General features: G+C 41.3%; 1 protein-coding gene across 1 annotated transcript; it reads left to right on the forward strand.

The window, feature by feature from the left end:
- Nucleotides 1-360: 360 nt before the first annotated feature.
- Nucleotides 361-26282, forward strand: cnr2 (cannabinoid receptor 2). Its single transcript, XM_072246953.1, has 2 exons — nt 361-849; nt 22992-26282. Exon 2 carries the CDS (start codon nt 23140-23142, stop codon nt 24256-24258), a length of 1119 nt encoding a protein of 372 aa, XP_072103054.1. The 5' UTR covers nt 361-849; nt 22992-23139; the 3' UTR covers nt 24259-26282.
- The last annotated feature ends 556 nt before the right edge of the window (nt 26283-26838 follow it).

The following is a 26838-nucleotide window of genomic DNA, read 5'->3' on the forward strand; positions in this document are numbered from 1 at the left end:
GCAGGAGGGTCTGGTGGAGACAGGTACCTCACAACATTCAAGTAATGGGTCTCGATGTGCACTTGAATCACAGGCTATTTTTAAGTGTTCCTGATGTACTTAGAATGGGTGGCTATTTGAGATTTAGCATAGGCTGGTGAGCTGAAAGCCCGTTTCTGTGTTGATGCTGTAACGGAATGCCGCGCTCTTTTTAAGCAGTTCAGCCACTGATTGGTGAGAATGGTCCAATCAAGAGTTAACCGTCTCTGGAGCCCGATGCCTCCCCCCCCCCCCACCCTCAGGCAGCAGAGGCAAACTCTATCTACAGCGAATTTTCCTTTGACCTTTCAGAGTGAGTCCTGCCTATGAGTTCGCAGGGAGACACATAACTGGCTGGTTGCGATGCGAGAGGCGAGGTTAGTAAACCAGTCAAAACAGTTCGGTTGGTAGTGTGCCTCTCTGGTTTTCCGGCGCGCGTTGCCCTGTAAGAACAGGTTTGCGCGCAGGGACTGGCGCATTCTTAATGGTGGTGTTCTAGTGACAGGGTGTGGTATCGGGGAATTTCCTTTTTAAACCTGTGAAAAGTCAGTCCTGCAGACAGAGTGCGAGAGTCATTCAGAGGAGAGCAGGACCCGGACCTGAGGTGACAGACTGTAAGGGCGGGAGAGGGAAAGAGGAGCTCGCACACAGTGAGCTGGATTCGACCGAGCAGCAGCAAGCAGTCGGAGGGCGACGACGGAAGCGAAGGGATTGGTACCGGGATCCCAGCGTTACCTGTCAGACGCCCAGGACCCACTTTCACGTTCCTTGGGGGCTATCAGTTGTCTCCGGACACGGTGATAGGCATGGGCCACTCAAGAGTGTAATCAGGTAAGAATAAATATCAGTAATTAAAATGTACTGAAATCTGCTTCTGTTCTGCTTTGCTCTCGTGAGTACATATTTCGTCGAAAAAATGCAAAAAAAATATTTGAGCAGATGCTTACATTTTTAAAAGACTCGTTATAAAAGAATTTCGATCCCATGGTGAGGCATGATTAGTTACTAACTTCGATTTTCGGAAATCTAAGATTGGCACACTGAATTTTATGGACAGTTTTACGTGCCGATTTTAAGCGCTGTATTCCTCGGCGGCGCCGTGACGAGCGAGAAGTTGGTCTGAGGTCCCTGCACCACCCGGGAAGAATTTGCGCCTTCGGGACGACTCTTTGGTCCTCACGATCCGAGATGAAGGTCGTGACTGTGTGTGTGCTGCATATGATAGCTCCGTTAGAGCTTGTAATGGAAGCGGTACTCTCAGCTCACGGGCGCTGTGGGCTGTGGTTTCGAACCAAAGAGCCGACATGCCCTTCGCCGCACCCCTCACCACCAACCCCTTTCTACAGGTGCTGCTCGACCGTTGAGTTCCTTCAGCAGGTGCCCCCCGCCCCCGGATTCCAGCATCCGCAGCCCCTTGCGGGTCAAAATGAACCTTTTCAAAAGCCAGACAAGTTCCTGTTAATTCACAAGACAGCAGCCTTGACATTTCTTCAGAACGAGACACTGGCTGAGCTGGGAGATAGGGATAAGGGAGAAATGGTGAAACTGCTCCAATCTAACAGATCGGTGGCGATGATTGTAGCCCCGAATCGCTTGCCAAGTCTTTGTGCTCCGAGATGACATTCTGGGCAAATTAGATGCGCGTCTGGAGGGAAGCGCCGAATGCGAGAATGGTACGAAATCGCCGTGCAGGAAATAAAACGAAGAACATTGCTTTCCTACCGAAGAATTGATGCTGTTTTAAATACATTTTATTCCATAATTCTGAATAATGAACACCTCAAGTATATAAACACACATAACATGCTGGAGGAACTAATAAAGAGTGTCTCGGCCGAAACGCCAATTGTCATTTTTCTCCATAGATGCTGCCTGACCCGCTGAGTTCCTCTAATATTTTGTGTGTTTGAATCGTGTCCTTTTTTTTAAAAAAAAATAAGTCTATTCGCGAGTGATAAGGCTCGTTTAGAATTGACATGTTTTATGCGCTGAAATTACAGTTCAGATACACCGAGTGCAAATGCGGCCCACGAGGAAAATGGAAATGGAAAAAAAAAGTGAGAATAATCAGAGGTCAGGCACCATATGTGAGAGAGAAAGGGTTAACATTTCAGGCCGTTGACCTTTCATTTGAAACGTTGACTCACATACCGCGTCGTTGAAGCAGCTGAACAGGACTGAACTTGGATACCGCTCCGGGTTCCAGAGGGATTTAATTCGAAGTGATATGAATAGCTGGACAGGTGATTTAAAGTTAAAAAAAGAGAAAGCAGATCTTCACCGCTGGGTGTTGGTTGTTCACATTCAAAAGAGTGGCGACTGCCGCTGGCTTTACTCGCTGGCTTCAGTCTAGGGGAGGTCCGGGGAGGTTCGATCCGTGTTGGACCGAAGGACTGGGATGAGCAAGGGTCGCCTTTGCCTCCAGAACTGTCGCGGGATTAAAGGAAGGGAAGCAATCTCCGTGGCGACACTCTTTAACATGGGACCTGCTTCCGCTCTCGCAGATCATTTGGGTTCACCTCAGACTCGGGGACAGTAATTTATGAACCAGTTTTGCGACGAAAATAAGAGAACGGGCCAGAAACTTTGACTGGATCCTCATCCTATACGGAGGGCCGCGGGTGAGGTGCCAACTTTATTTGATCTCCTCGCCAGCGGCTGTCCACTTGAACGCTTCACATTCTGTACTGCATCTCGCTCTGCCCTGGACCTCCTCCCACGTTTCTTCCGGGCATCGGAGGAGAGAGCGCGTCTTCTCCGTAAGCAGACTATTTTTATCTGGGCAGTCAATCCTATGGGTCCTTTTCGTTCGGTGAGAAAACAGATACCTTCCTCACAAAGAACACTTGGAATGAAAAGAATTGCTGTGTCAAGTTCTGTTTGCCTTGGTTATTGGGAAAGAGGAAGACGCTCTCCTTGTAAAAACAATCTTTGGACTGGGCCAGTACTTGCTTTGAGCAGATCCCCAGATTTCTGAGTTCTTGATTAGGATTGTATCCAATCTTGAAGGCTGGAAAACCCGTTGTCAAACTGATACTTAAGTGATCCCAGTCTCAACATGCTCACATCATAATTCATTTTTTTTCTCTCTCTCTCGTGAACCTGCACGTTTCAGTTGGGCAAAGGGCCGGGGAACTCAGGGATGAGGGTACACTGCATTAAGCTATGCAGGGGTTATACCGTTCACAAAAAAGAAACTGCCAAAAAAAAATCGAGGAGTTAAATTAGCAATATTGAGGATTAATGACAATTAATCAAGTCAGGACAGTGGAAGATTTGAAAAGGCGATCGAGTTCCAATGTCTGGCTTAATCTTTTGGGTGACAGGCATCAAGAGCCTGGTCGGTTGTATTTGGTACACAGCGCAGCTATGGTTTACCACGGATAGAATTGTAGAAGCTCAGGCTAGTGATGAGAAACCAATCAAGTCGACCGCATTACCTGCGTGGTATGAAACTTCTGCAGAGTTAATACTGCTCTAGGCACCAAGGCATATTAAATTATTTCATCCCCATCTTGTTGGGCTATTTCTTCACCCCACTCCCCCCGCCAAACTTTTTGCTGCTATAGTTCAGGATACTTGTAATGACACTAGTCCATTTGGTCGGCACGGCAGGGTAGTCAACACACACAAAGTGCTAGAGGAACTCCAGCAAAAGATTAAGCCAGGCAGCATCTGTGGAAATGAGTACAGTTGACGTTTCCGGCCGAGACCCTGTAGCTCCTTCCCCAATCAACTTCCCAGCTCTTTACTTCATCCCTTCCTCCTCAGGTTTCACCAGTCACCTTGTGTTGCTCTCTCCCCTCCCGCCACCTTTTAAATCTACCCCTCGGCTTTTTTTGCCCCCAGTCCCGAAGCGTCTACTGTACTTTTATCCATAGATGCTGCCTGGCCTGCTGAGTTCCTCCAGCATTTTGTGTGTGTGTGTGTTGCTTGCATTTCCAAAATCTGCAGATTTTCTGTTGGTTGTGACGGTAGTGTAGTGGTCAGCGCAATACTTCACAGCGCTAGAGACCTGGGTTCAATTCCCGCCGCTGCCTGTACATTCTCCCCATGACTGCATGGGTTTCCACCGGGTGTCCTGGTTTCTTCCCACAGCCCAAAGATAGAACGATTGGTAGGTTCATTGGTCAATTGTAAATTGTCCAGCAATTAGGTTAGGATTGAATCGGGGCAATTGCTGGACAGTGCAGCTCAAAAGGTTGGAAGGGCCTATTCCACGCTCAATAAATAAAAACAAGCAAATAAACGAATAAATAAATACAAAATATTTTATTCCTGCCTCGTAAGGACTATTCCTTTACCTACCGTTCTTGACTTTTTGTCCTGCAATAGGACAGAATATGATATTTGTCATAGAAACATAGAAAATAGGTGCAGGAGTAGGCCATTCGGCCCTTCAAGCCTGCACCGCCATTCCTTAAACTGTGACCCCTCGTTCTGTCATGATACTAGTCCATGTAATGATCCTAATCCATTTGGAGCAGCACAGTAGCATAGTGGTCAGCACAACACTCTACAGTATCAGCGACTTGGGTTCAATTCGACCTGCCTGTAAGGAGCTTGTACGTTCTCCCTGTGACCTCGTGGGTTTCCTCCGGGTGTTCCGGTTTCGGTGAAGGATTGTGTAGTCCAAAGACGTACACAATGAACGATCATTCATTGGTCATTGTAAATTGTCCCGTGATTAGGCTAGGATTAAATCGGGGGATTGCTGGACGGTGTGGCTCAAAGGGCTGGAAGGACCCAATTTACACTGTACCCAGCTAGATAGATAGAAAGATAAAATGAATTAATAAATAAATAAATGGATGGATGGATGAATTAATAAATATTGCTTCCCATATCCACTAAATTTCCCATCGGAGTGGAACTAATTCACAGGAAGAATGGGAAAACTTTCGATCTCCAACTCCACTCTACTCCTAGGTCACTCAAACCTCTGTCATCGAGTTGTCATCTGCAGACACTCTGGGGTATAGTAACACCTAATGCAGTACAGCACTGGGATACAAGTTGATTTGTTCACTAAGGTCAATGAGAGAATAGGCCACACACTGAACAGCCACAAGATGCCACCACAGCTCAGCACTGTCTCTGGCATGAAAGTGGGACAATTGAAAAGATGGAACACCCTCCAAGGTCAAAGTTACATTTATTACTATACGTACAATTACATATCTACTCAGTGCAGTGTAAAACTTACTTGCAGTAGCATCACGTGGACAAAGTGTGACACAACAATCACAAGAAACAAGCAAATTATACAAGAAAGAACAATTGGGGAAAAAAAAGACATCTACTGTAAGCAAAGTGGTTAATAGTGTTGCAATACTGAGGTAGTTACAGGTTGGTTTTAAGAAAAGAATGGTTGAAGGAAAGAGGCTGTTCTGGTGTGGGACTTCAAGTATCTGTACCTCACGCCTGATAGTAGATGGCGAGAAGATGGCTTGGACTGGTTGGTGACCTTGTACACCAGTCATTGAAAGTGGGCATGCAGGTACAGCAGGCGGTGAAAAAGGCAAATGGTATGCTGGCATTTATAGCAAGAGGATTCGAGTACAGGAGCAGGGAGGTACTACTGCAGTTGTACAAGGCCTTAGTGAGACCACACCTAGAGTATTGTGTGCAGTTTTGGTCCCCTAATCTGAGGAAAGACATTCTTGCCATAGAGGGAGTACAAAGAAGGTTCACCAGATTGATTCCTGGGATGGCAGGACTTTCATATGATGAAAGACTGGATCGGCTAGGTTTATACTCTCTGGAATTTAGAAGATTGAGGGGGGATTTTATTGAAATGTACAAAATTCTAAAGGGATTGGACAGGCTAGATGTAGGAAGATTGTTCCCGATGTTGGGGAAGTCCAGAACGAGGGGTCACAGTTTGAGCATAAAGGGGAAGCCTTTTAGGACCGAGATGAGGAAAAACTTCTTCACACAGAGAGTGGTGTATCTGTGGAATTCTCTGCCACAGGAAATAGTTGAGGCCAGTTCATTGGCTATATTTAAGAGGGAGTTAGATAAGGCCCTTGTGGCTAAAGGGATCATGGGGTATGGAGAGAAGGCAGGTACGGGGTTCTGAGTTGGATGATCAGACATGATCGTACTGAATGGCGGTGCAGGCTCGAAGGGCCGAATGGCCTACTCCTGCACCTATTTTCTATGTTTCTATGTGACCGAGATTGCTTTCTTAAGACGTCATCTGATGAAGATACGGCTGATGGTGGGGAAGGATGTGTCTGTGAAGTATTGTGCTGAATCTCCAGCTCTCTGCCGCAGCATACATTCCTGTGCATTTGAGTTGCCATACTAGTAGTGGTATTAGTGCGATCACTCGATTGGAGTAAAATGTTCTCCTCGGGGATTGTCTACTGGTGGGGCCTCGGGTGACTGTAAAGGCAGAAACCGAATCCACATATTCTGGTGCAGCGTGGGCGAGAGTAGCAGTGGCTGTTTTTCTTTTAGTGCTTGGGTCTTTTGGCTTTTCCGAGCCATCTTTCCCAGCTTCCCGTTGTTCACTGCGCACATTGGAAGTTGTTTTCACGTAGTAGCACAGCTCCCCCTTGAACAGATTTCCTCTCGATGTATCTATTGAGTGCAAAGTCTTCCAACTTTTTTGACGTAATGCTGAATTTCATCAGGCTGATTTTGATGTTTTCTTTGAAGTGTTTCCTTTCCCCCCCCCAGGTAGAAATTCATTCCTCCTTAATCTCCTAAGATTGTGAAGACTCTGTCTCACCTTCTTTGTGATTGCTTTGATGTGTTGGACCCAAGACAGGTCATCCGATACGCCAACACAGGGGAATTAAAATCCGCTGAGCCTCTCCATTGCCGATCCACCAATGTTGCTGGTGGATGTCCGCCCTCCTCCCCCTTCCTATAGTCAACAATCAACTCTTTCCTGTTACCAACGTTGAGCGAGAAGTTGTTCTTGCAGCGCCACTCCATTGGGAGTCCTACCTCGTTTCTGTACACTGACTCGGTGATTTGTCCAATAACTGGAGCGCCATCGGTGAACTTGGATATGGCTTTGGGGCTGTGATGGAATACACGGTCACAAGGACTAGAGCAGAGGCCCAGGGATGCCGCCTTAGGCCATAAGACCATAAGATATAGGAGCAGAATGAGGCCATTTGGCCCATCGAGTCTGCTCCGCCATTCTATCGTGGCTGATCCCAGATCCCACTCAACCCACTCAACTTGAGGTGTATTTGTCTTGTATGAAATAATATTGTGCAGACCCTGGTACAGCTGTCCAGTGTCCGTTGGTGATTCCGATTTAGTTCGAAATTACCCCTTATTACCCCCACAATGGCTTTCCGAGGTGATACCTAGACATCTTATGACTTTTGGGTCACCGGCGCTAAATTATCAAGCGCTCAGCAGATTATGGATCTCCTGGTTTCCATCCAGGGCTTCTGGTTGGGGGAAACGATTTTTTTTCCGTGGGGGTATCACACTCATCTATACTTGTCCTTATGAATATGTTGACAGCCTCAGCATATTTAGGCTGGCTGACGAATCCTTGAATATAGCGCAGTCCTCCGACACCAAGCAATTCTGAGTTGGCTCCTCCGCCTCTCGTGCCCAGTTTTTTCACAGTCCTCGTTACCTTCAGTCTCTGTCTGCACAAAGGCAGAAGATGCAGAACCAAATGGTTGGACCCAAAGTGCAGTCTAGGAATGAGGAAGTAAACATTCTTGACGTCGGCAGAGCAGTGGCCGAGTGTGTTGAGTCCTCTATATTGCGGATGATGTTTTGATGGTAGTTAGATTAGGTTAGATTAGATTATGAGGACATTCAGTCCTCATTTATTGTCATTTAGAAATGCATGCATGCATTAAGAAATGATACAATGTTCCTCCAGAGTGATATCACAAAAAAACCAAGACAAACCAAAGACTAGCACTGACAAGACCACATAATTATAACATATAGTTACAGCAGTGCAAAGCAATACCATAATTTGATAAAGAACAGACCATGGGAACGGTAAAAAAAGTCTCAGAGTTCCAATCGACTCCCGATAGTCCCCGATAGCAGGCGGCAGAAGGGAGAAACTCTCTCTGCCATAAACCTCCAGGCACTGACAACTGTCGATGCATTGGAAGCACCCAACCACAGCCAACTCTGAGTCCGTCCATCCGAAAACAAAATTTAGGTAGAAATTTCTACAGGCTAGCCTGATTAAACTCTCCCACTTTGATGTTGAGGTATGCCTGTTCGTTCTTGTTGATTATAGTTCCTCGAGAGCTAGCTTGATGCCTGCCCGAGGTAAGGTGTAGACCGCAGATCGGATGAATTTTCTTGGCGTGGTTAGGACGATGGGCACTTCACTTCCAGTTGTTCCAGGGCAGGGGATCAGAAATGAGTCATTTCCTCTACACCCGTGCACCAAGACAAGATGATCATAAAGCAAGCCCCTCTGCCTTTTCCCCTACCTAACGCTGCATCCTGGTCCTTGCTCGCCATACCAGGAGAGTTGGCTTCAGCCGTGTTTCCGTGAAACAGACCATAGAGCAGAACCTTAATTGCCCCTGATAAAGCAATCCTGCTCTCCGGTTTCCTCTTGTTCTCCAGCACCGACATCCCACCTCTCCTGGAAGTTCCGGGAGTCTCCCGCAAATTGATGGTGCTACCTCCCTGAAATGAGGTTTTGCAGGGTGAGATGTCTGCCAGCGTTTGTATACTGTCCGGAAGGATGCTGGACAGGAGGTGGGTGGGGGTGACCTGGAGCCTCTATGCTTCAATCTTGATGTCCTCCTTGGTGACCACATTTTCTGGCACAATGGAGCTCTCCACGATGCTTCCAGGTGCTGTGCTCGCCTTGAGGGCAGCCGGCTCTGCTGAGTCTGCCTAGTCCGTAAAATATTCGTGGGGTCGTCAACACACTTAACTAGCTTAAAAGCACGTCAATTACTGCAGTAGTTCCCAGAGCCTTATCTAATAATGATGCCAGGGTGCGTTTCTGTAGGTTCGTGGTCTTCCGTGGCCTGAGCCCAACCACTTCAAGGTTCAACATGCTCTGCGTTCAGAGGTGCTCCTCTGCACACCACTGTTATACACGTGGTTATTTGAGTTACTGTCACCTTTCTGTCGCCTTGAACAAGTCTGGCCATTCTCCTCTGACCTCTCTCAATAACAAGGCGTTTTCACCCACAGAATTGCCGCACACCAGAGGTTTTCTTTTGATTTTCTCAACTATTCTCTGTGAACTCTGCACACTGTTGTGCATGAAAATCCAAGAGGACCTGCAATTTTAGATATACTCAAAGCACCCCGTCTAGCACCAAAAATCTTTCCACAGTCAAAGTCATTTGGATCATATTTCTTCCCCAGTTAGTTCTCTGAACAACAAATGAACCTCTTGACCATGCCTGCAATGTGACTGGATGATTTCAAAATTGCATTAGTGGGCAGGTGTACAGATGTACCTAATAAAGTGGGAACTGAGTCTATCTGCCTGTTAGCCACCACCAAAGTGTCGCCTCTCTCCAGCACCATCTAGCCACATCCATAAAAATTGCCCACAATGGTCCATATTGCAAGTGCAATCTTTCCGTAAAAACAGACATCAGTGACAACCTCCGTTGCCCCTCCAAGTGCGTTATCATGGTCCTTGCTTTCTGAGGATCTGAATATTTGAAGATCAAGACCTCAAACCTGCCACCAAGCGCTTGGTAACCCCTAGCAACAACCACTGCCTTCTGAATTCTTTGGAAACATGGAAACATCTATCAGTTTACGTCAATGGATGAAATCAACAGGAACTCCACAAAACCTCCAAATCCGTTAACAGAATAAGCATACTATTGGCAGTGTCCTCTCCAAGACTAACCTTCCCAGCACTGAGGTTCATGTTGTATTTAGCCAGCTTCAATGGATGAGCCATATTGCTTGCACAGCTGGTTCCAGACTCCAGAAGCAACCACACTTCTCTGAGCTCCATTATAGCAACAAATTACCGGGAGTACAGAGTGGATGCTTTGAGGATGCTCTCAAGCCCCTCCCATGAAGAAATGTCGTGTGCTCATTGCCTTAGAGCAATTCCTGACTTATAACCGATCCAAGTGAAGAAGGTGCATCTCAGAAGTCAGTGAGTTTCTTCATGGGGAGCACACATGTCTATCAAAAATGGTGGATGGTCCTCTCCATCTCCTCCACAGGGGAGATGACAGCACGGCGCAACGCACGCTGCTGCTCCAAAATGATATAGTATTTGTTAAGTAGGGGCCGTGCAGAATCCTGATTTGATGGAGACAGCCATGAGAAGCACGGAGGAACATCTGGAGAAACTTCTGAAATGCCCGCTTCGCTGCCGCTACTACTCTGCGATCGAGAATCTCCGGAGGGGAAGGCCCCAAATCCTCGGCTTTGCCTATTGCCTGTTGGTGGGGCTGGGGTCGAAGCACTCGGCAGAGATGATGCTCGGTGCTCGGTATTGGAGGACTGGTCGGAGGCTCGAAGTTTTCGGGTGGATTCAAGAGTCGACTATGGTCGGGTGCTTGCAGGGTGCTGCATTGGCAAGTTTGTGGCGCTGGAGGTTCATGGCGGGGAGAGTTTTTTTCCTTCTACCATCTGCGTGAGATCATGGGACTTTTGAGAGACTTTGAGACTTTTTTTTTACCGTGCCCATTGTTTGTTCTTTATCAAATTACGGTATTGCTTTGCACTGTTGTAACTATATGTTATAATTATGTGGTTTTTGTCAGTTTTTTAATCTTGGTTTATCTTGTGTTTCTGTGATATCATATTGGGGGAACATTGTATCATTTCTTTTTAAATCTTTTTATTGAATAAGTATACAAAAAGGTAAGCCATAAGGCACTAATACACTGTTAGAATATAATAAAATTACAGGAGATATTAATACAAAAAAAATGATACAAGCAATGTAATTTAAACATAACATACTAAGGTAACATAATAGTATACTAATTTTATATATATATATATCAATAGAGAAAAGGAAAAAAAAAAACCCAAAAAAAACCACCGTGCAACTAACTAAGAGCAAATCAAAGCAATGGGCTAACTTGGAACCAAGCAGAGTTAAAAAACTTAAAATCACGTCCTCAATCCCGACCTCCATTAAAAACAGTAAAAAAAAACAAGAAGGGTATATAAATATGGAGCAAAAAAAGAGGAGAAAAAAAATTACATTAAATGAAAATATTGAATAAAAGATCTCCAGGTCTGTTCAAATTTAAGTGAGGAATCATAAAGATTGCTTCTAATTTTCTCCAAATTCAAGCATAATATCGTCTGAGAAAACCAAAAAAAGGTAGTTGGGGCATTAAGCTCTTTCCAATGTTGTAAGATACATCTTTTCGCCATTAAAGTAAGAAATGCAATCATTCTGTGGGCTGAAGGGGAAAGATTACTGGAAATTTTAGGTAGTCCAAAGATAGCAGTAATAGGGTGAGGAGAGATATCTATATTCAATACCTTGGAGATAATATTAAAAATGTCTCTCCAAAAAGTTTCCAGAGTAGAACAAGACCAAAACATATGAGTTAAAGAGGCTATCTGCCCCGGACATCTATCACAAAAAGGATTAATATGAGAATAAAAATGAGCTAATTTATCTTTGGACATATGCGCTCTATGAACAACTTTAAATTGAATAAGGGAATGTTTAGCACAAATAGAGGAAGTATTGACTAATTGTAAAATCTGCCCCCAGTCATCCACGGAAATGATAGACCCCAATTCCTGTTCCCAATCTACCCTAATCTTATCAAATGGAGCTTTCCTAAGTTTCATAATAATATTATAAATCATAGCCGATGCACCTTTCTGACATGGATTAAAGTTAATTATAGTATCTAAAATGTATGTAGGAGGAAGCATTGGAAAAGAAGAAAGTATAGTACTTAGGAAATTTCTAACTTGTAGATATCTAAAAAAATGTATTCTTGATAAATTATATTTATTAGATAATTGTTCAAAAGACATAAGGGAACCATCTAAAAATAAATCCAAAAACCGTGAAATACCCTTAGTCTTCCAAATTTGGAAAGCACAATCCGTAAAAGAGGGAGGAAAAAAAATGTTACCTAAAATAGAAATCGCTAGCCCAAATTGGTTAAGATCAAAAAATTTTCTGAATTGAAACCAAATACGTAAGGTATATTTAACTATCGGGTTAGATACCTGTTTGAGGCGTTTCAAATCAAAAAGAAGAGAGGAACCTAAAATAGAGCCAAGTGTATAGCCCTGAACAGATTGTAATTCCAATGCTACCCATTTAGGAATGGATAGTATATCCTGGTCAAGTAACCAAAATTTCATATGTCGAATATTAATTGCCCAATAATAAAATCTAAAGTTGGGTAATGCTAAACCTCCATCTCTCTTAGCTTTCTGTAAATGTATTTTACCCAGTCTCGGGTTTTTATTTTGCCAAATAAATGAAGAAATTTTTGAGTCAATTTTATCAAAAAAAGATTTTGGAACAAAGATTGGTAGTGCCTGAAATATATATAGAAATTTTGGCAAAAAAAACATCTTAACTGCATTAATACGACCAATCAAAGTTAAATATAAAGGAAACCATTTAGATGAAAGTTGAGTAATATGGTCAATTAAGGGTAAAAAGTTAATCTTAAATAAATCTTTGTACTTACAAGTAATTTTAATCCCAAAATATGAAAAATAATTATTAATCAATTTAAATGGAAAGTTATAAAGGAAGTTGTTTATTAATCGGGAAAAGTTCACTCTTACTAAGATTTAATTTATAACCTGAAAAGAGACTAAATTGTGCTAATAACTCTAAAACAGCAGGGATGGATTTTTGAGAATTAGAAATAAATAAAAGTAAGTCATCAGCATAGAGTGATATTTTATGGGGCTTTAAGCCCCGAGTTATCCCAGTAATATTTGGAGATTCTCGAATGGCAATTGCAAGAGGTTCTAATGCAATATCAAATAATAAAGGACTAAGAGGACAACCTTGTCGAGTGCCTCGAAAAAGAGGGAAAAAAGGTGAGCTTAGAGAGTTAGTACAGACCGAGGCCACAGGAGAATGATATAACAGTTTGATCCAGGATATAAATTTCGAGCTAAAATTAAACATTTCAAGCACCTTAAATAAATAAGGCCATTCTACTCTATCAAAAGCTTTCCCAGCATCTAAAGAGATAACACACTCAGGAACATTTTGTGAGGGGGTATAAACAATATTTAACAGTGTGCGAATGTTATAAAAAGACTAACGACCTTTAATAAAACCCGTTTGGTCTTCCGAAATAATAAAAGGAAGTACTTTTTCTAATCTGTTTGCTAATAACTTAGAAAAAACTTTAGAATCAACATTTAATAAAGATATTGGTCTATAAGATGCACATTGAGCAGGATCTTTATCCTTCTTTAATATTAGAGAGATTGACGTTCTATTGAAAGATTCGGGAAGTTTACCAAGTTTTAATGAAGCCTCGAAAACCCAACAGAACCAAGGGATTAATGAAGGTGCAAAACATTTATAAAATTCTACGGTAAACCCATCAGGGCCAGGAGTTTTCCCCAAATTCATAGAGGAAATAACATTCTTAATCTCATCAGTGGTAATGGGAGTATCTAACATAGAAGACATATCCTGTGAAATCTCAGGGAAGTCTAGGTTATCTAAAAAATCATTCATATATTTAGAGTCCCGAGGAGACTCTGATTGATATAAGGAAGAATAAAAATCACAGAAAGTTTGATTAATTCCCGCATGATTAAGTATGTCGGTCATTTCGATTATAAATCTGATTAATTTGAGATTTAGCATAATTAGACTTCAATTGGTTAGCCAGCAGTTTGCCAATTTTGTCACTGTGTACATAAAATTCACTTCTTGTTTTCTTTAATTGGTTTACAATCGAGGACGAAAGTAATAAACTGCGTTCCATTTGAAGTTCAGTTCTTTGTTTATATAACTCCTCAGAGGGAGCTGTAACATATTTCTTACCAATTTCCTTAATCCTGTCCACAATTACCAACTCCTCCTGCTTCAGCTTCTTCCTCAAAGCAGCAGAATACGAGATAATCTGACCACGAATATAAGCTTTAAAAGTATCCCAAAGGATGTTCACAGAAATATCCTCTGTATAGTTGGTTGTAAAAAAAAGATCAATCTGTTCATTCATAAAGTTAACAAAGTCCGAGTCCTGAAGCAGCAGCGAATTAAAACACCATTGTCTATTATTTTGTGTATTGGCCTGAATTTTAATAGAAAGCTTAAGTGGAGCATGATCCAAAATGGTTATAGAGTCATAATCACATTTAATCACTGAAGAAATAAGACGAGAGTCAATAAAGAAATAATCAATTCTTGAATAGGAATGGTGAACATGTGAAAAAAAAGAAAAATCTTTTTCCTGAGGATGCAAAAAACGCCAAATCTCTGTCCACCCAGAATCAGAGAGGAATGAATTAATCAAAGTTGCAGATTTATTAGGTAAGGTCCGTAGAGGAGCCGAACGGTCCAAAGCTGGAGATAAACAGGTATTAAGATCTCCGCCCCAGATCAATGAAAACTCATTCAAATTCGGGAACTGATTGAATAATGATCTATAAAATTCCGGACAGTCCATATTAGGAGCATAAACATTAACCAAAACTACCTTTTTATTAAATAGTAGACCACTAACCAGTAGAAATCTACCATTTGGATCAGAAATAATATCATGTTGTATAAAAGTAACTGAGGAGTCTATAAAAATAGAGATGCCTTGAATCTTAGCGTTGGAGTTCGAATGAAACTGTTGTCCCTTCCAGAATTTAAGAAAACGTAGTCTGTCCCCCCTCCGCACATGGGTCTCTTGTAAAAATAAAATTTGTGCTTTAAATCTCCGGAACACTTTAAAAACTTTTTTCCTTTTAATAGGATGATTAAGACCATTAGTATTCCAGGAGACAAAATTAATAATAGACTCCATAAACCCTAAAGTCAACCTGCAACAAGGAGGATTGACGATAGGCTCGACCCATGAACCCGGAAAGGGAACAGAACAAATAAGAGATACAGGGAAGGAGAACGCAACCAATACTTCAATAGTGTACATAGCCCAAGAAGAAAGAAACTAAAACGTGAAGCCCCTCCCACCACCCCCCACCCCATGACCCCAAGGCTAAATCTAACACAGACCAGCCAGAAAGAAGCAAGCACTAAAACTACCCCCATGACTTCTGGTATACGCTCCCTAAAAAAAGTGTAAATATAAAAAAGATCAGCTAGTTATAAAACAGTAAAAGAATAAAAAAAGGTAAATCAATTAAAACAAACACTTAATATAACAGAGAAAAAGCCAAAAAATATTTAAAAAACCGCAACAAACCCCAGACCCTATGAGTAAACAAAAAAAGAAATGAAATTATTAACATAAACTAGTTATGAAAACCTACAAAAAAGTAGATTTAAAAACTACAAAATTTAAGGCCTCAAAGGAAATACGTAGAATGACGCTGAGGGAATAGCCACCCAGAATCCCCTGGGAAAAAGAAAGGAATGACGCAGATAGAAAGAAAGTTTAGCAACCATATTAATTAATCAGAAATAAACTTTTCTGCCCATATAAGGCAAAAAAAAATTAAGACTGACAAATTCACAACCTCCGATCAAACGGAGATAGTTAAAAATTACGATTAAGATGTTGAAGGTGAAAATTGATCCAGATAACTCTGGGCATCCGATGGAGATTCAAAAAAACGGAGGGCTCCATCCAACGTATGAATCCTTAGACGTGCAGGGTAAAGCAGCGCTGGTTTTAAATCCATCTTGTAGAGTTCCGACATCACAGATCTGTAACGAACCCATTGATCCCGAATTGGTTTACTGAAATGCTCCACGAATCGGAACTTAAGATCCAAAAAATCAATGTAACCTTTAGATCGAACAAAACGAAACAGTTTCTCCTTGTCTTGAAAGTAATGAAAGCGTAAGATGACATGTCGAGGTTTATCTGACTTAGACGAGTATGTATCATTTCTTGATGCATGCATTACTAAATGACAATAAAAGAGGACTGCGTGTCCTCATAATCTAATCTAATCTATTCTCTCACCACTGTGACAGAGTCTAGAAGATCCTATATAAGGTTCATAAGTCCCCTCAAAACCACATATGTGAGGTGGAAGGAAGTCATAGCTCACTTGGTGTATTGCGTTCAGCTCTGGTTACCTCCCTATAGGAAGGATGTAGGAGCATTAGGGAGGGCGCAGTAAAGACTTACCAGGATGAGCAAGAGAGGATAGATGGAGCAGGAGAGGGCTTTCCTCTTTCAAGCAAAGGAGTAACTTAATGGAGATGTACAGGATGACAACAGGTATAGATTGAGTGGATGGCCATATAATTTTGCTCGGGGAGATGGTGGCTAATACCAGGGATCATGATTTTTAGTTGATTGGAGGAAAGTATGGAGGGCGGGGGAATGACAGATATACTTCTTTTACAGCAAGGGCTGGGTGCTTGGAATGGCCTGCAGCGGTGGTGGTAGAAGCAGATACATTAGGGTCAATTAAGAAACTCTGAATTAGGTTCATGGATATTGAAAAACATGGAAGACTGTGCAGGACGGAGGGGCTAGATTGATCTTCATCGTTAGGTCGCATCTGGAATTTCCAGTTGGCGGACAATTTCCCTCCACGCCGCTCTGACATATTGGGAAATCATGTGCTCGGCAGGGTACAGCAGTGGTTTGCCTTTGCCTTCTTCCAGGTGAGTTTAAAGAGATCACCACCTCTTGCGGTGGATGACCAGGATGTCTAAGTGTCTTGCCGTGCTCTTAGCGCTCCACTAACGCCTGCTGGCCTGCCTTCTTGACCGTTGGACCATTAATTGGTCTCCCCCGCTCAGTCTGTCAGGGCCAGACTTCACACGCTGGAATAGATAGATCCCCTAACTCACCGAGGGTCGAGACCCATCGGCTACCCTCACCTGGTTTGGCCTGTCTGCCGAGATGGTTTACCGGGGTGTGGCCGCTGCACATGTTACAGCTACTTGGAGTAACAGGTGAGAGCTGAGCGCCAGGTGGGAACCGAAGGTGGACGAGCTGCCCTGAAAAAGGGCATGGCAGGCCCTCCCCACCAGAGGTGCTACCCCTCCCTAGACACCCCAGATTGATCTTAGTATAGGTTAAAAGGTCGGCATGACATTGTGGGTCAAAGGGCCTCCATTGTGCTGTAGTGTTCTATATTCTATGTTCTGGCTGTAAGGGAATACTTACAAAGAATGTTATTGAACATCAAACGGAGGACTATAGATTCTTTTGGTTGGAGATGTTCATGTCCGTCTCTTCAGTGAATGGAAAGGAAAGGTACGTCGCATCCAGAGTTTCTCCGGTTAGCAAATGATTTCCCTCCACGTCCCTCTGATGTAATGGGGAACCATGTACGAGGCAAGCTACAGCAGTGGTTTGCCATTGCCTTCTGCTGGGTGATTTTCCAACCAGCTCGTAACCCTGCACGGATAGAAAGCGTGCAGGGGAGCCGGCTGGATTTGAACTCAGGACCTTTCGTCCGAAGTCCGGCACTGATGCCACTACACCACCAGCCTGGGTCCTCTGGAGTGAATGAGAGTAGTTAAATATAGCCAGTTGGCTATAATGTGCATTCTCACGAGCGTGATTGAAGGACACATTTTCAGCTGCCTGCCTGCGAGGGCGCCCAAGCTCCACGGCAGAGTCCGTGGTTGTGACATAAATTGGGATTCGTCACAGACTATATCTGCTCAATGGTTCTCTCAACTTTGACTGAAGTCGTTAGATGTTAATGCTTGGCAAAACTGGATTCACAATTTTTATACCTTGATTTCATGCATTGATCTTCTAAGGCAGTTAATTAGTATTCTTTTATTTCTCATCGTTTTTCACTGAGTATTTTGCTGGGGTACTTCAATGTGAAGTTCAGAGTTAACTAATGTGCTACAGAAGACATGAGCAAGTCAAACTGTGTGGAGATGGCTGGTTTCTTTTCTGAAACCTATAGTTCCGTGCAGCTGATTTATGAGGATAAACATTTAGGAGATCATTAAAATGGATTTTCTGGCTGCTGTAGGGCTGTTAGCATCTTCTGCTGGGTGTGAAGGAGGCATTTCTATTGCATTCTATTACCTCCCCCCACTGCCACCATCTAACTGCAACAATCGGAGGGCTGGGCTGGATCAAACCAAGCAGAGTTGGAAGCACTGAGCAGACCTATTCGTTTATCTCTGAGTCAGTGAGGTGGCTAGTGGCTGTCCTTCCCTCACCTGCTTGCTCTCCTGTCACAGCTGTTTTTGTGATCCTCTCCTGCACACTGCTTCTGCTCATTTCTGTCTTTCTTTTTCCAATACTTTTATTAAATTTATTAAATGTCATATACATAAATACAGAATTCATAAGGATACTTATTATAAATCAAAATAAGGTAGCACATAATGCACTATATATAAATCATACTGATACAATCACGGTATCCCATATTCATGATCAATCAAATAAAATAAATTGAATTATGAAATACAATAATATGGTTAATTATATTATTTTTAAAAATCTACACCCACTACCAAGACAAAGCTGATTGGTAAAAACAGACAAAGAGTATTTTACCATAGAGTGTTTTATAATAATAGCCCAGATCTATATTTTAATAACAATAACAATTCAAAGATTTTCAAAATAGTTCAGAAAGGGGCCCCATAACATTTGAAAATCTTGATTAGAATCAGAAATTGAACAACGAATCTTCTCTAAATTTAAACATGACTTAACATCGCATAACCATTGAGCATGTGTTGGGGGGGGCAACCTCCTTCCATTTAAGCAAGGTCACCCTCCTAGCCATAACAGAAATAAAAGCCAGTACCCGCATTGTTCACTTCTGACTTACAAACAGTTCCCAGGAATGCGGCTCTGCCAATAACCTGGGGAACGCCTGTATTAGTTAAGCAATGGGTAAAACAATCTTGGTGATTATCTTTTAAAGATGCTAAACTTTCATTTAACTCTGCCATGGATCACCCCAAGCCTGGCTGCAAATTTTCAACCCTCATTTTGTGGAAAAGTATGAAATAGGATGAAGGTATATTTGGAAAACAGAGCCAGAATTTCTGAATTAGTTGTCATTAGATCACCCATCCCATGCAACTGCTGAAGACCTCTAAAGATATCTGAAACTAAGAGAGAAACCATTTTGTGCCATAGGTTCTCCATGAGAGGAGATATTTTATGTTTATTGAAAAGTCAGTCATATATTTTGCATGTTATAATGAAAGTTTAGAACATTGTACACCAAACCGATAGAGGAAAAAACAAAGGAAATGCTGGAAATGTGAAATCAAAATAGAAATTAATGAATACACCTGATTTTATCTTTAACATTTTCATCAGCAATACACAATTATTGTGTTCATCTCTGGTCGCCTCAATATAGAAAGGCTGTGGAAGCTTTAGAGAGGGTGAAGAGCAGATTTAGAAGGATAAACACACGAAATTCTGCAGATGCTAGAAATCCAAAGCAACACACACAAAATGCAGAGGATCTCTGCAGGCCAGGCAGCATCTATGGAAATTAATAAGCAGTCCATGTTTTGGGCCGAGACCCTTCTTCAGGACTGGAGAGGAAGGGGGAAAATGACAGAATAAAAAGCTGAGGGGAAGGGAAGGTGAAGGGCTGGAGGGGAAGGAACTTGATAGGAGAGGAGAATGGACCATAGGAGAAAGCGAACGAAGAGGGGAAGTAGGGGGAGTTGCTAAGCAGGTAAGAAGAGATAAGAGGCCTGAGTGGGGAAAAGAAGAGGGGAGGGGGAAGAGATTTTTTTTACCAGGAGGAGAAATTGATATTCATGCCATCATGGAGGCTACCCAAAAGGAATATGAGGTGCTGCTCCTCCACCTTGAGGGTGACTTCATCTTGGCACAAGAGGAGGCCATGGGCCGGTACGTTGGAATGGGAATGGGAATGGGAATTAAAATGTCTGGCCACTGCGAAGTTCTGCTTTAAGGCAGATGGAGCAGAGCTGCTCGACGAAGCAGTCCCCCAACTTACCAGGATCTTGGCTGGACTGAAGAGCATCTTAGGTGGAGAGGTTGAGCAATTCAGACACACTGGGAACATTTAGGAGACTTTAGGCCTACAGAATAAAGAAAATGGTGGTCTAAGTGGGAAGGAACGGTTAGATTAATCTTGGAATAGGCTAAAAAGTCAGCACAATAAATTGGGCTGAACAGCCTATACTGTATCGTAATGTTCTATGTTTTAATACACTCTAACTCCAACCTTAATTTTCAAGAGAACCAAATTGTGAAAGTTATGGAGGTGGAATTCTTTTGGTTGTACACCCGTCCTTTCATATTAGGATTTTGAAGAGCATAAAAAAGTACCTAAAATTTGAAATTTAGAAAACCAGAAAATGCAGCATCTGTGAGGAAATATTTCAGATTATTAAATTTTCGTCAGCGCTATCAGTGCATTCATCAGTTCTGACAAAAGGTTATTGAGTTGAAACATTAACACAATTTTTCTCTCTGTAGATACTGCCCAACCTGCTGAGCATTTACAGCATTTACAGATTCTATTTTCAGTTGAGTCTTTTCTAGGGACCAGATAAGTCATCATCAGATTTGACTCTTGTAATAAAATAGGAAAGCTATATTTCCGTTTGAACATTTGTCAGTGGATTTTGTGCATTTTCACGATCATCATCCCAGACCTTCGGAATTCCTTCAACATTCTGTCTCAAAATATAATTTAGTATGGGAATAAAATAATTAGCTGAAACTTACAGCCTTTGAATCATTTGAAATATATTGTGAACAACTATATTGCCAAAATGTCAAAGTTGCTTCAGAGAAATCCAATTCCTATGTTACTTCCACTGATAAACGTACATCCACTGAAGACATGAAAATTTCTCTTGTATCTGCAAACCCTTATCTTAGTCTGACTCAATTCTCTCACACTTCTGTTCTTTGCTTACTCTAACGGAACCATTAGGGCCGATGTGTCTCCAGATATCTCTCCTAGTTCCTGTGAAGTTCTGAGTACAGTGAAGCATTAATTTCCTCTTTGCTTGTTCCGTTGTGTTCAAAAGAAAACTCATTTTACTGCCCTGTTTTTGTTTATTCTGAACCTCAAGAGGAGTCAACTTCTTCAATCCTGTTGGGTTTTCCACTCCCCTCACCAAACTCCCTTCATCTGTGTTCTTACCCAAAACAACATACCATCCAAGCAACTTCTCTTGTTGTTAAACCAAATACAGAAGATCACAAATCTGTCTCAGTTTAATAGCTAACATCCGTATATTAAAGGTCTATGAATTTGCTCGTTAAGAAATCCTTCATGAAGAGAGTATGCAAAATGAGTCAGAGATCAATACAATAATTGACAAATAGCACATACGTGGCTGGCTTTTTTTAGCTGTATGTTCACCTTTTGTTTTGGTGGAACGTTGCACAAATAACTAATTATTTTGTGCCACTGCATTACTTTTAAAAATTATCCCTGGTCTATGTAACTTTAATGAGATCCCACTGTTGCAAGCATATGCAAAATGTTACCAGAGATTTATCATTTGGTGTATGCACAGCATTTGGACTGTCCCAATGTTATAGGATGTACTGTGCTTGCATGAATTTAGAAAGGAGTTTAAATAACATTTAATATTTCCGTTAAAAAATTCTGGTTTCTCTTTGGAAAACAAGATCCAAAAGCAGTTAAACTATATGCCCTTTTTTAGTTAGTTAGTTTATTCATTTATTTATTGAGATACAGTGCAGAACAGGCCCTTTCAGCCCTTGGAAACTCGCCATCCAGCAACCCCTGATTTAATGTCAGCCTAATCACGGGACAATTTACAATGACCAATTCACCTACCAAAGAGCACGTCTTTGGACTGTGGGAGGAAACCAACACAGTCACGGGGAGAACATACAAACTCCTTACAGACAGCAGCAGGAATTGAACCCAGGTCATTCGTACTGTAAACCCGATATATAAAATATTGTAAATGTCATTTCCAAGCAAGATGATAGACATTTGAGATTTAAACTACATGAATTAGGTTTTGTTTCATTCAAATCCCTGAGTGTCGGGTGACTTAAACAAATGCTATTTCGATTTGTAAACCATAAGCAACCTTAGTTTGTCTGGATAATACAATCTTTTTCATTGCATTAATATATCTGATCAGTACTAATGCATATAAAATTTATTATGTATTTGACTAATGGATTGATGGTGGATGATTATGTTGTATTGTCTAGCACCACCTAAGGAAGAAATAAAAAATACAAAAGTATCAAATAAAATCTGCTCTGAAATTGACTGGAGCTCAGTCATATTATTATAGAGCCATGGAAAGGGTAATTCATTTGGTGGTTTTAGCTGAAAGTAACCCAGGCAATGCACCGAAGCAACGTTATATCTACTTATGCTTCAACTGCATTGATAGCAATGTCTGGTCTTTCCAGGAGACAACAGAGAGTTCGGAACAAACAGTAGTGGCTGAGAACTAAATGCAGCAAGAGGGAAATAAAATGAACAACCACCACTGCAGCATGGATGCCGTGTTTGAAAATCCTTCATGAGCTCTCTTGTCTTAATAGAATCTATCCTGACAACATTTTCCTAACATTGTCTTCCTACCATTTCTTGAACTCATCAACGTCTATAGCAAGTCTCACTATTCGTGATATTACAAAAGGCATAAAATTGTAAAGTAACGTCAAAACTGATAAGAAAAAAAGTACAAACAAAAAGAGTTTTGCATGAGATGCATCGTTCAGTTTTTACTAAGGACCAGAAACCTGAAACATTATTGATCCCCGAGAAATATTGCAAGCCTCCTGGGACAGCAATGATGTTGCTTTCAATTGAGTTCTGGAGAACAAAACTAGAATTTAAATAATCTAACTGCGTTAATATGTATCCTCCAAATTTCCTAATATATTAAATTGTCAAATTAAAGCATCGTTAGTGATTAATTTATGTTTTCTCTTTTTTAGGTATAGAGTGAATTGGTGCCGAAGAGCTTAAAGAAGACTGAAAATTCCTCTTTGAAATCTATCTTTAGAGGTCCTCAATCAGATTAAACCTTCTTTAGAAGCACTGAAGAATTCTGAAGGATAAAACTTGGATATCTTGCCTGTGAAAATGAACGGAAATGATTCAACTCCAACATCCAACTCCAACGTATCTGTTTCTTACACTCCAAGACCTGACAACACAGTTTGTAGCCATGATGTCTTGCTTATCGAACAGTTCGCAGTCCTTACAGAAGGCCAAAGGAAAATGGTTGCCACATTGTGTTCAATAGTGGGGCCTTTTACTGTTTTGGAGAACATTTTCATTATATGTGTGATACTTTTGACTCCACAACTCCGAAAACGACCCTCTTATTTATTTATCACAAGCCTTGCCACTGCTGATCTCATGGCAAGTGCTGTATTTGTTTACAGTTTTATTAGCTTCCATGTTGTTAAGAGCAAGGACAACACGGAAGTATTTCTGTTTAAACTGGGATGTGTCATTGTGTCATTCTCAGCTTCAGTGGGCAGTTTGCTGCTCACTGCTATTGACAGGTACATATGCATTCACAAGCCTTCTGAATACAAGACAATTATTACAAAGAAGAAAGCAGTGAATTATATTTTAGTTATGTGGCTATTTGTTATTTTTATAGGCTTACTTCCTTTGATGGGTTGGAATTGCTGTCGATCACATTTTACGTGTTCCCAGCTATTTCCTTTAGTTGATGAAATCTATTTAATTTGCTGGATAATGCTTACAACCTGTCTGTTAGTTATAATAATTCATGTCTATATACATATTCTATTGAAAGCTTATTTTCATTCGGTCTACATGGAGAAACAAAGAAGGAAACATCAAGCAAAATTAGAACACAAACGTATGGACATTAAGCTTGCCAAAACACTAGGCCTAATATTAATTATTTTGATTACTTTTTGGTCTCCAGCCTTGATTCTAATGACTTATGATATATTTGCCGATGTAAGCAAAGATACCAAAATGGTGTTTGCGTTTTGCAGCATGCTGTGCTTGCTACATTCAACCATGAATCCAATAGTTTATGTGTTAAGGAGCAAAGAGATGCGCCGTATAACATTCAATATTTTGTCTGGGTGCAAGAAGCAGGCGGCATCTCTGGAGAGCAGCACGGAGTCTGACGGACAGATCAAAACCCAGGTTTCAAGTGTTTGTCATGAGAAATACAGGTCAGAATGTAGTACCTCTGCCACCTTGCCTGAGTGAAATATTTGACTGCCTGAACAATAGACTTTCAGAACAACAACTTATGCAAAGAGGAAGAACTCTCCAGCTGATGGTACTTATTTTGATTCACACAATAGGGGACTTCTGCCAAGAGATTACACCTTTAGGCGTCAAGTGATCCTAATTCACCTATTCATAGCATTTCGTTTTACTGATATTTCAGATATGTTACAGAATTTAAGAATCACACTTGCCAACTCTTCTTGAAGAAAATATTGCTACATATTCCTGACTTTTGTGTCAATTTAACCAATATTTCAAAATGTTAACAGCCCTCTTATGCATTCACTTGAATAACAGTATATATATGACTGTGTTGCATAAGTTCTTCAATGGATTTTTAATTCTGTAGCACCATTTCAAGAAACAAGTATCTTTCTATAGAGTTAGTGTGAAAAACATCTTGGCAAATTAATCTTAGAGGTAATACAGAACAGCCTCTGAAATGAGAAACTTTATTAGAATTTCTCATTGGATCATAATTTCTTGTTGTAAACAATAATTTGTTTGAAAATGATGAATTCTCGTCCAGTTAAAACAGGTCTACTGAGACAAACCAGAAGAGATTATGACAACATGAACGTCTTTTATCAATGTATTTTGTACATAGTAATAGCTTTGCTGAATGGTCCAAGAATTGGTGCAAACAGAAGTTCTGTTAACTTTTACAAATAAGGTTTAAAGATAATAAAAACAGCAAATGTTGGCAAGCAGGTCAGGCTGTGTCTGTGTAAGGAGAAACAGAGTTAACATTTCTGGTCAAGCACCCTTCATCAACACTGGGAATGAGAGAAAAACAAGTTAGTTTTAACTTACAGGAAAGGTGGGAGAAGGCATGTAGAGGACGAAGTAAAAATCTACAACAGGGTGAAGATGGGATTACCATGGGGATAAATTGTAGTGTTTTTCTTTCCATTGGGTTAATCAGAACAGTTTGAAAGCACAAAGCACAATAATAAATATTTCGCACTTACTTGTTTTTTTTATATATACTCCTTACTGTAATTTATAGCTTTGCAGTCAATGTATTGTAATGTACTGCTGCCACAAAGCACATCTCATGGCATATGCCGGTGATATTAAATCTGATTCTGATTAAAATGTTATGAGATGCAGGGCTACGAAAGAAGCCCAGCAGGTCAGACTCTGCTAATGAAGAGCAAAGGTGAGCCAGAACCACCGATGGGTGACCAACAGAAGAAAAGACCAAATCTGATGCAGGCAGAGAAAGCAAATTAGCAGAAGTTGTAGAATTTGAAAATGAGTCTGTTGGGCTGCATCATGCCTGGACTGAAGGTGCTACTCCACAAGACATTACTCTTTATTTCACAACAATCTACATTTCTATATTTATATTACTACTCCCCACTGACCCCCATTAACCCACTATCTGGAGGACCACTACAACTTACCTTCCTGGTAACCTTGGCCTCACCTTATCACTGGTTCACTTTGACCTATTCATTCCTCCCCCCCCCCCCCACAACCTTCTCCATAATTTAAACCATTTTCTCATTTTTTCTTCAATGCTGGTGACAGGACTTAGAGCAGAAATGTAAACTCTGTTTCTCTTTTCACAGATGCTGCCTAATCAGCTGAGACTTATGGATTTCCAGCACCTGTATTTTAGATATAAAAATCCTTGCTTTAACCTATGGGCTGTTGTATACTCTTGATCTATTCGTTGTTATTTTGTTAGCTGTGATATATATTTATAATTGAATTTCCAGTCTCCTGTGATATCATGTTTGGTAAATCCTGATCGTTGGACCTTGTTCAACTTTTACTGAGGGTGACGATAAGAAATAGCAGCTTATTCCACATTCTTGTTTATCTGCATGCATTATTAAAGGGAGCAATTAAAGCAGAATGTGATATTTGAACCAATATGGATTGCTTATGAATTCCACTTTGTGCATACGCCGCAGCATACACAGGAAAAGGGTTTAACTAAATTATATCAAGAGTTCAGGTGTACATTTTGTTTGGGTGAGAATTGGAATTGCAGCCATGCTTTATCCAATGATTTTTCTCTTCAAAAAAAAATCAACACTGTGATTAACTACTCATCTGTATACATACTCATTAAATTGAAGTGGCATAAAGAAGGACACAGCGTGCATTTTTGCTGCAGCATTCTGCAGTTTTAATCATGATCTTGAAGTGCGGAATAGAAATGCACCTTTGGCGGCAGTTCAGAACCTGGGCTAGAGTGATGCAATGCATGATTAATGTTCCTATTCACAACTAATTCCTTGACAAAAGCAATCATGATCAAGAATTGCCTTGAGAGAACCATATGGCCTAATTGAACTTGATTGGTAAACACAAAATAATCTGCAGATGCTGGGGTCAAAGTAACACTCACAACACGCTGGAGGAACTCAGCAGGTCGGGCAGCATCCATGGAAACGATGAGTCGACGTTTCGGGCCGGAACCCTTCATCAGGACTGTAGGGGGAAGGGGCAGAGGCCCTATAAAGAAGGTAGGGGGAGGGTGGGAAGGAGAAGGCTGGTAGGTTCCAGGTGAAAAACCAGTAAGGGGAAAGATAAAGGGGT

The sequence above is a fragment of the Mobula birostris genome, chromosome 30, assembly GCF_030028105.1.
Source record: "Mobula birostris isolate sMobBir1 chromosome 30, sMobBir1.hap1, whole genome shotgun sequence".
Lineage (NCBI taxonomy): Eukaryota > Metazoa > Chordata > Chondrichthyes > Myliobatiformes > Myliobatidae > Mobula > Mobula birostris.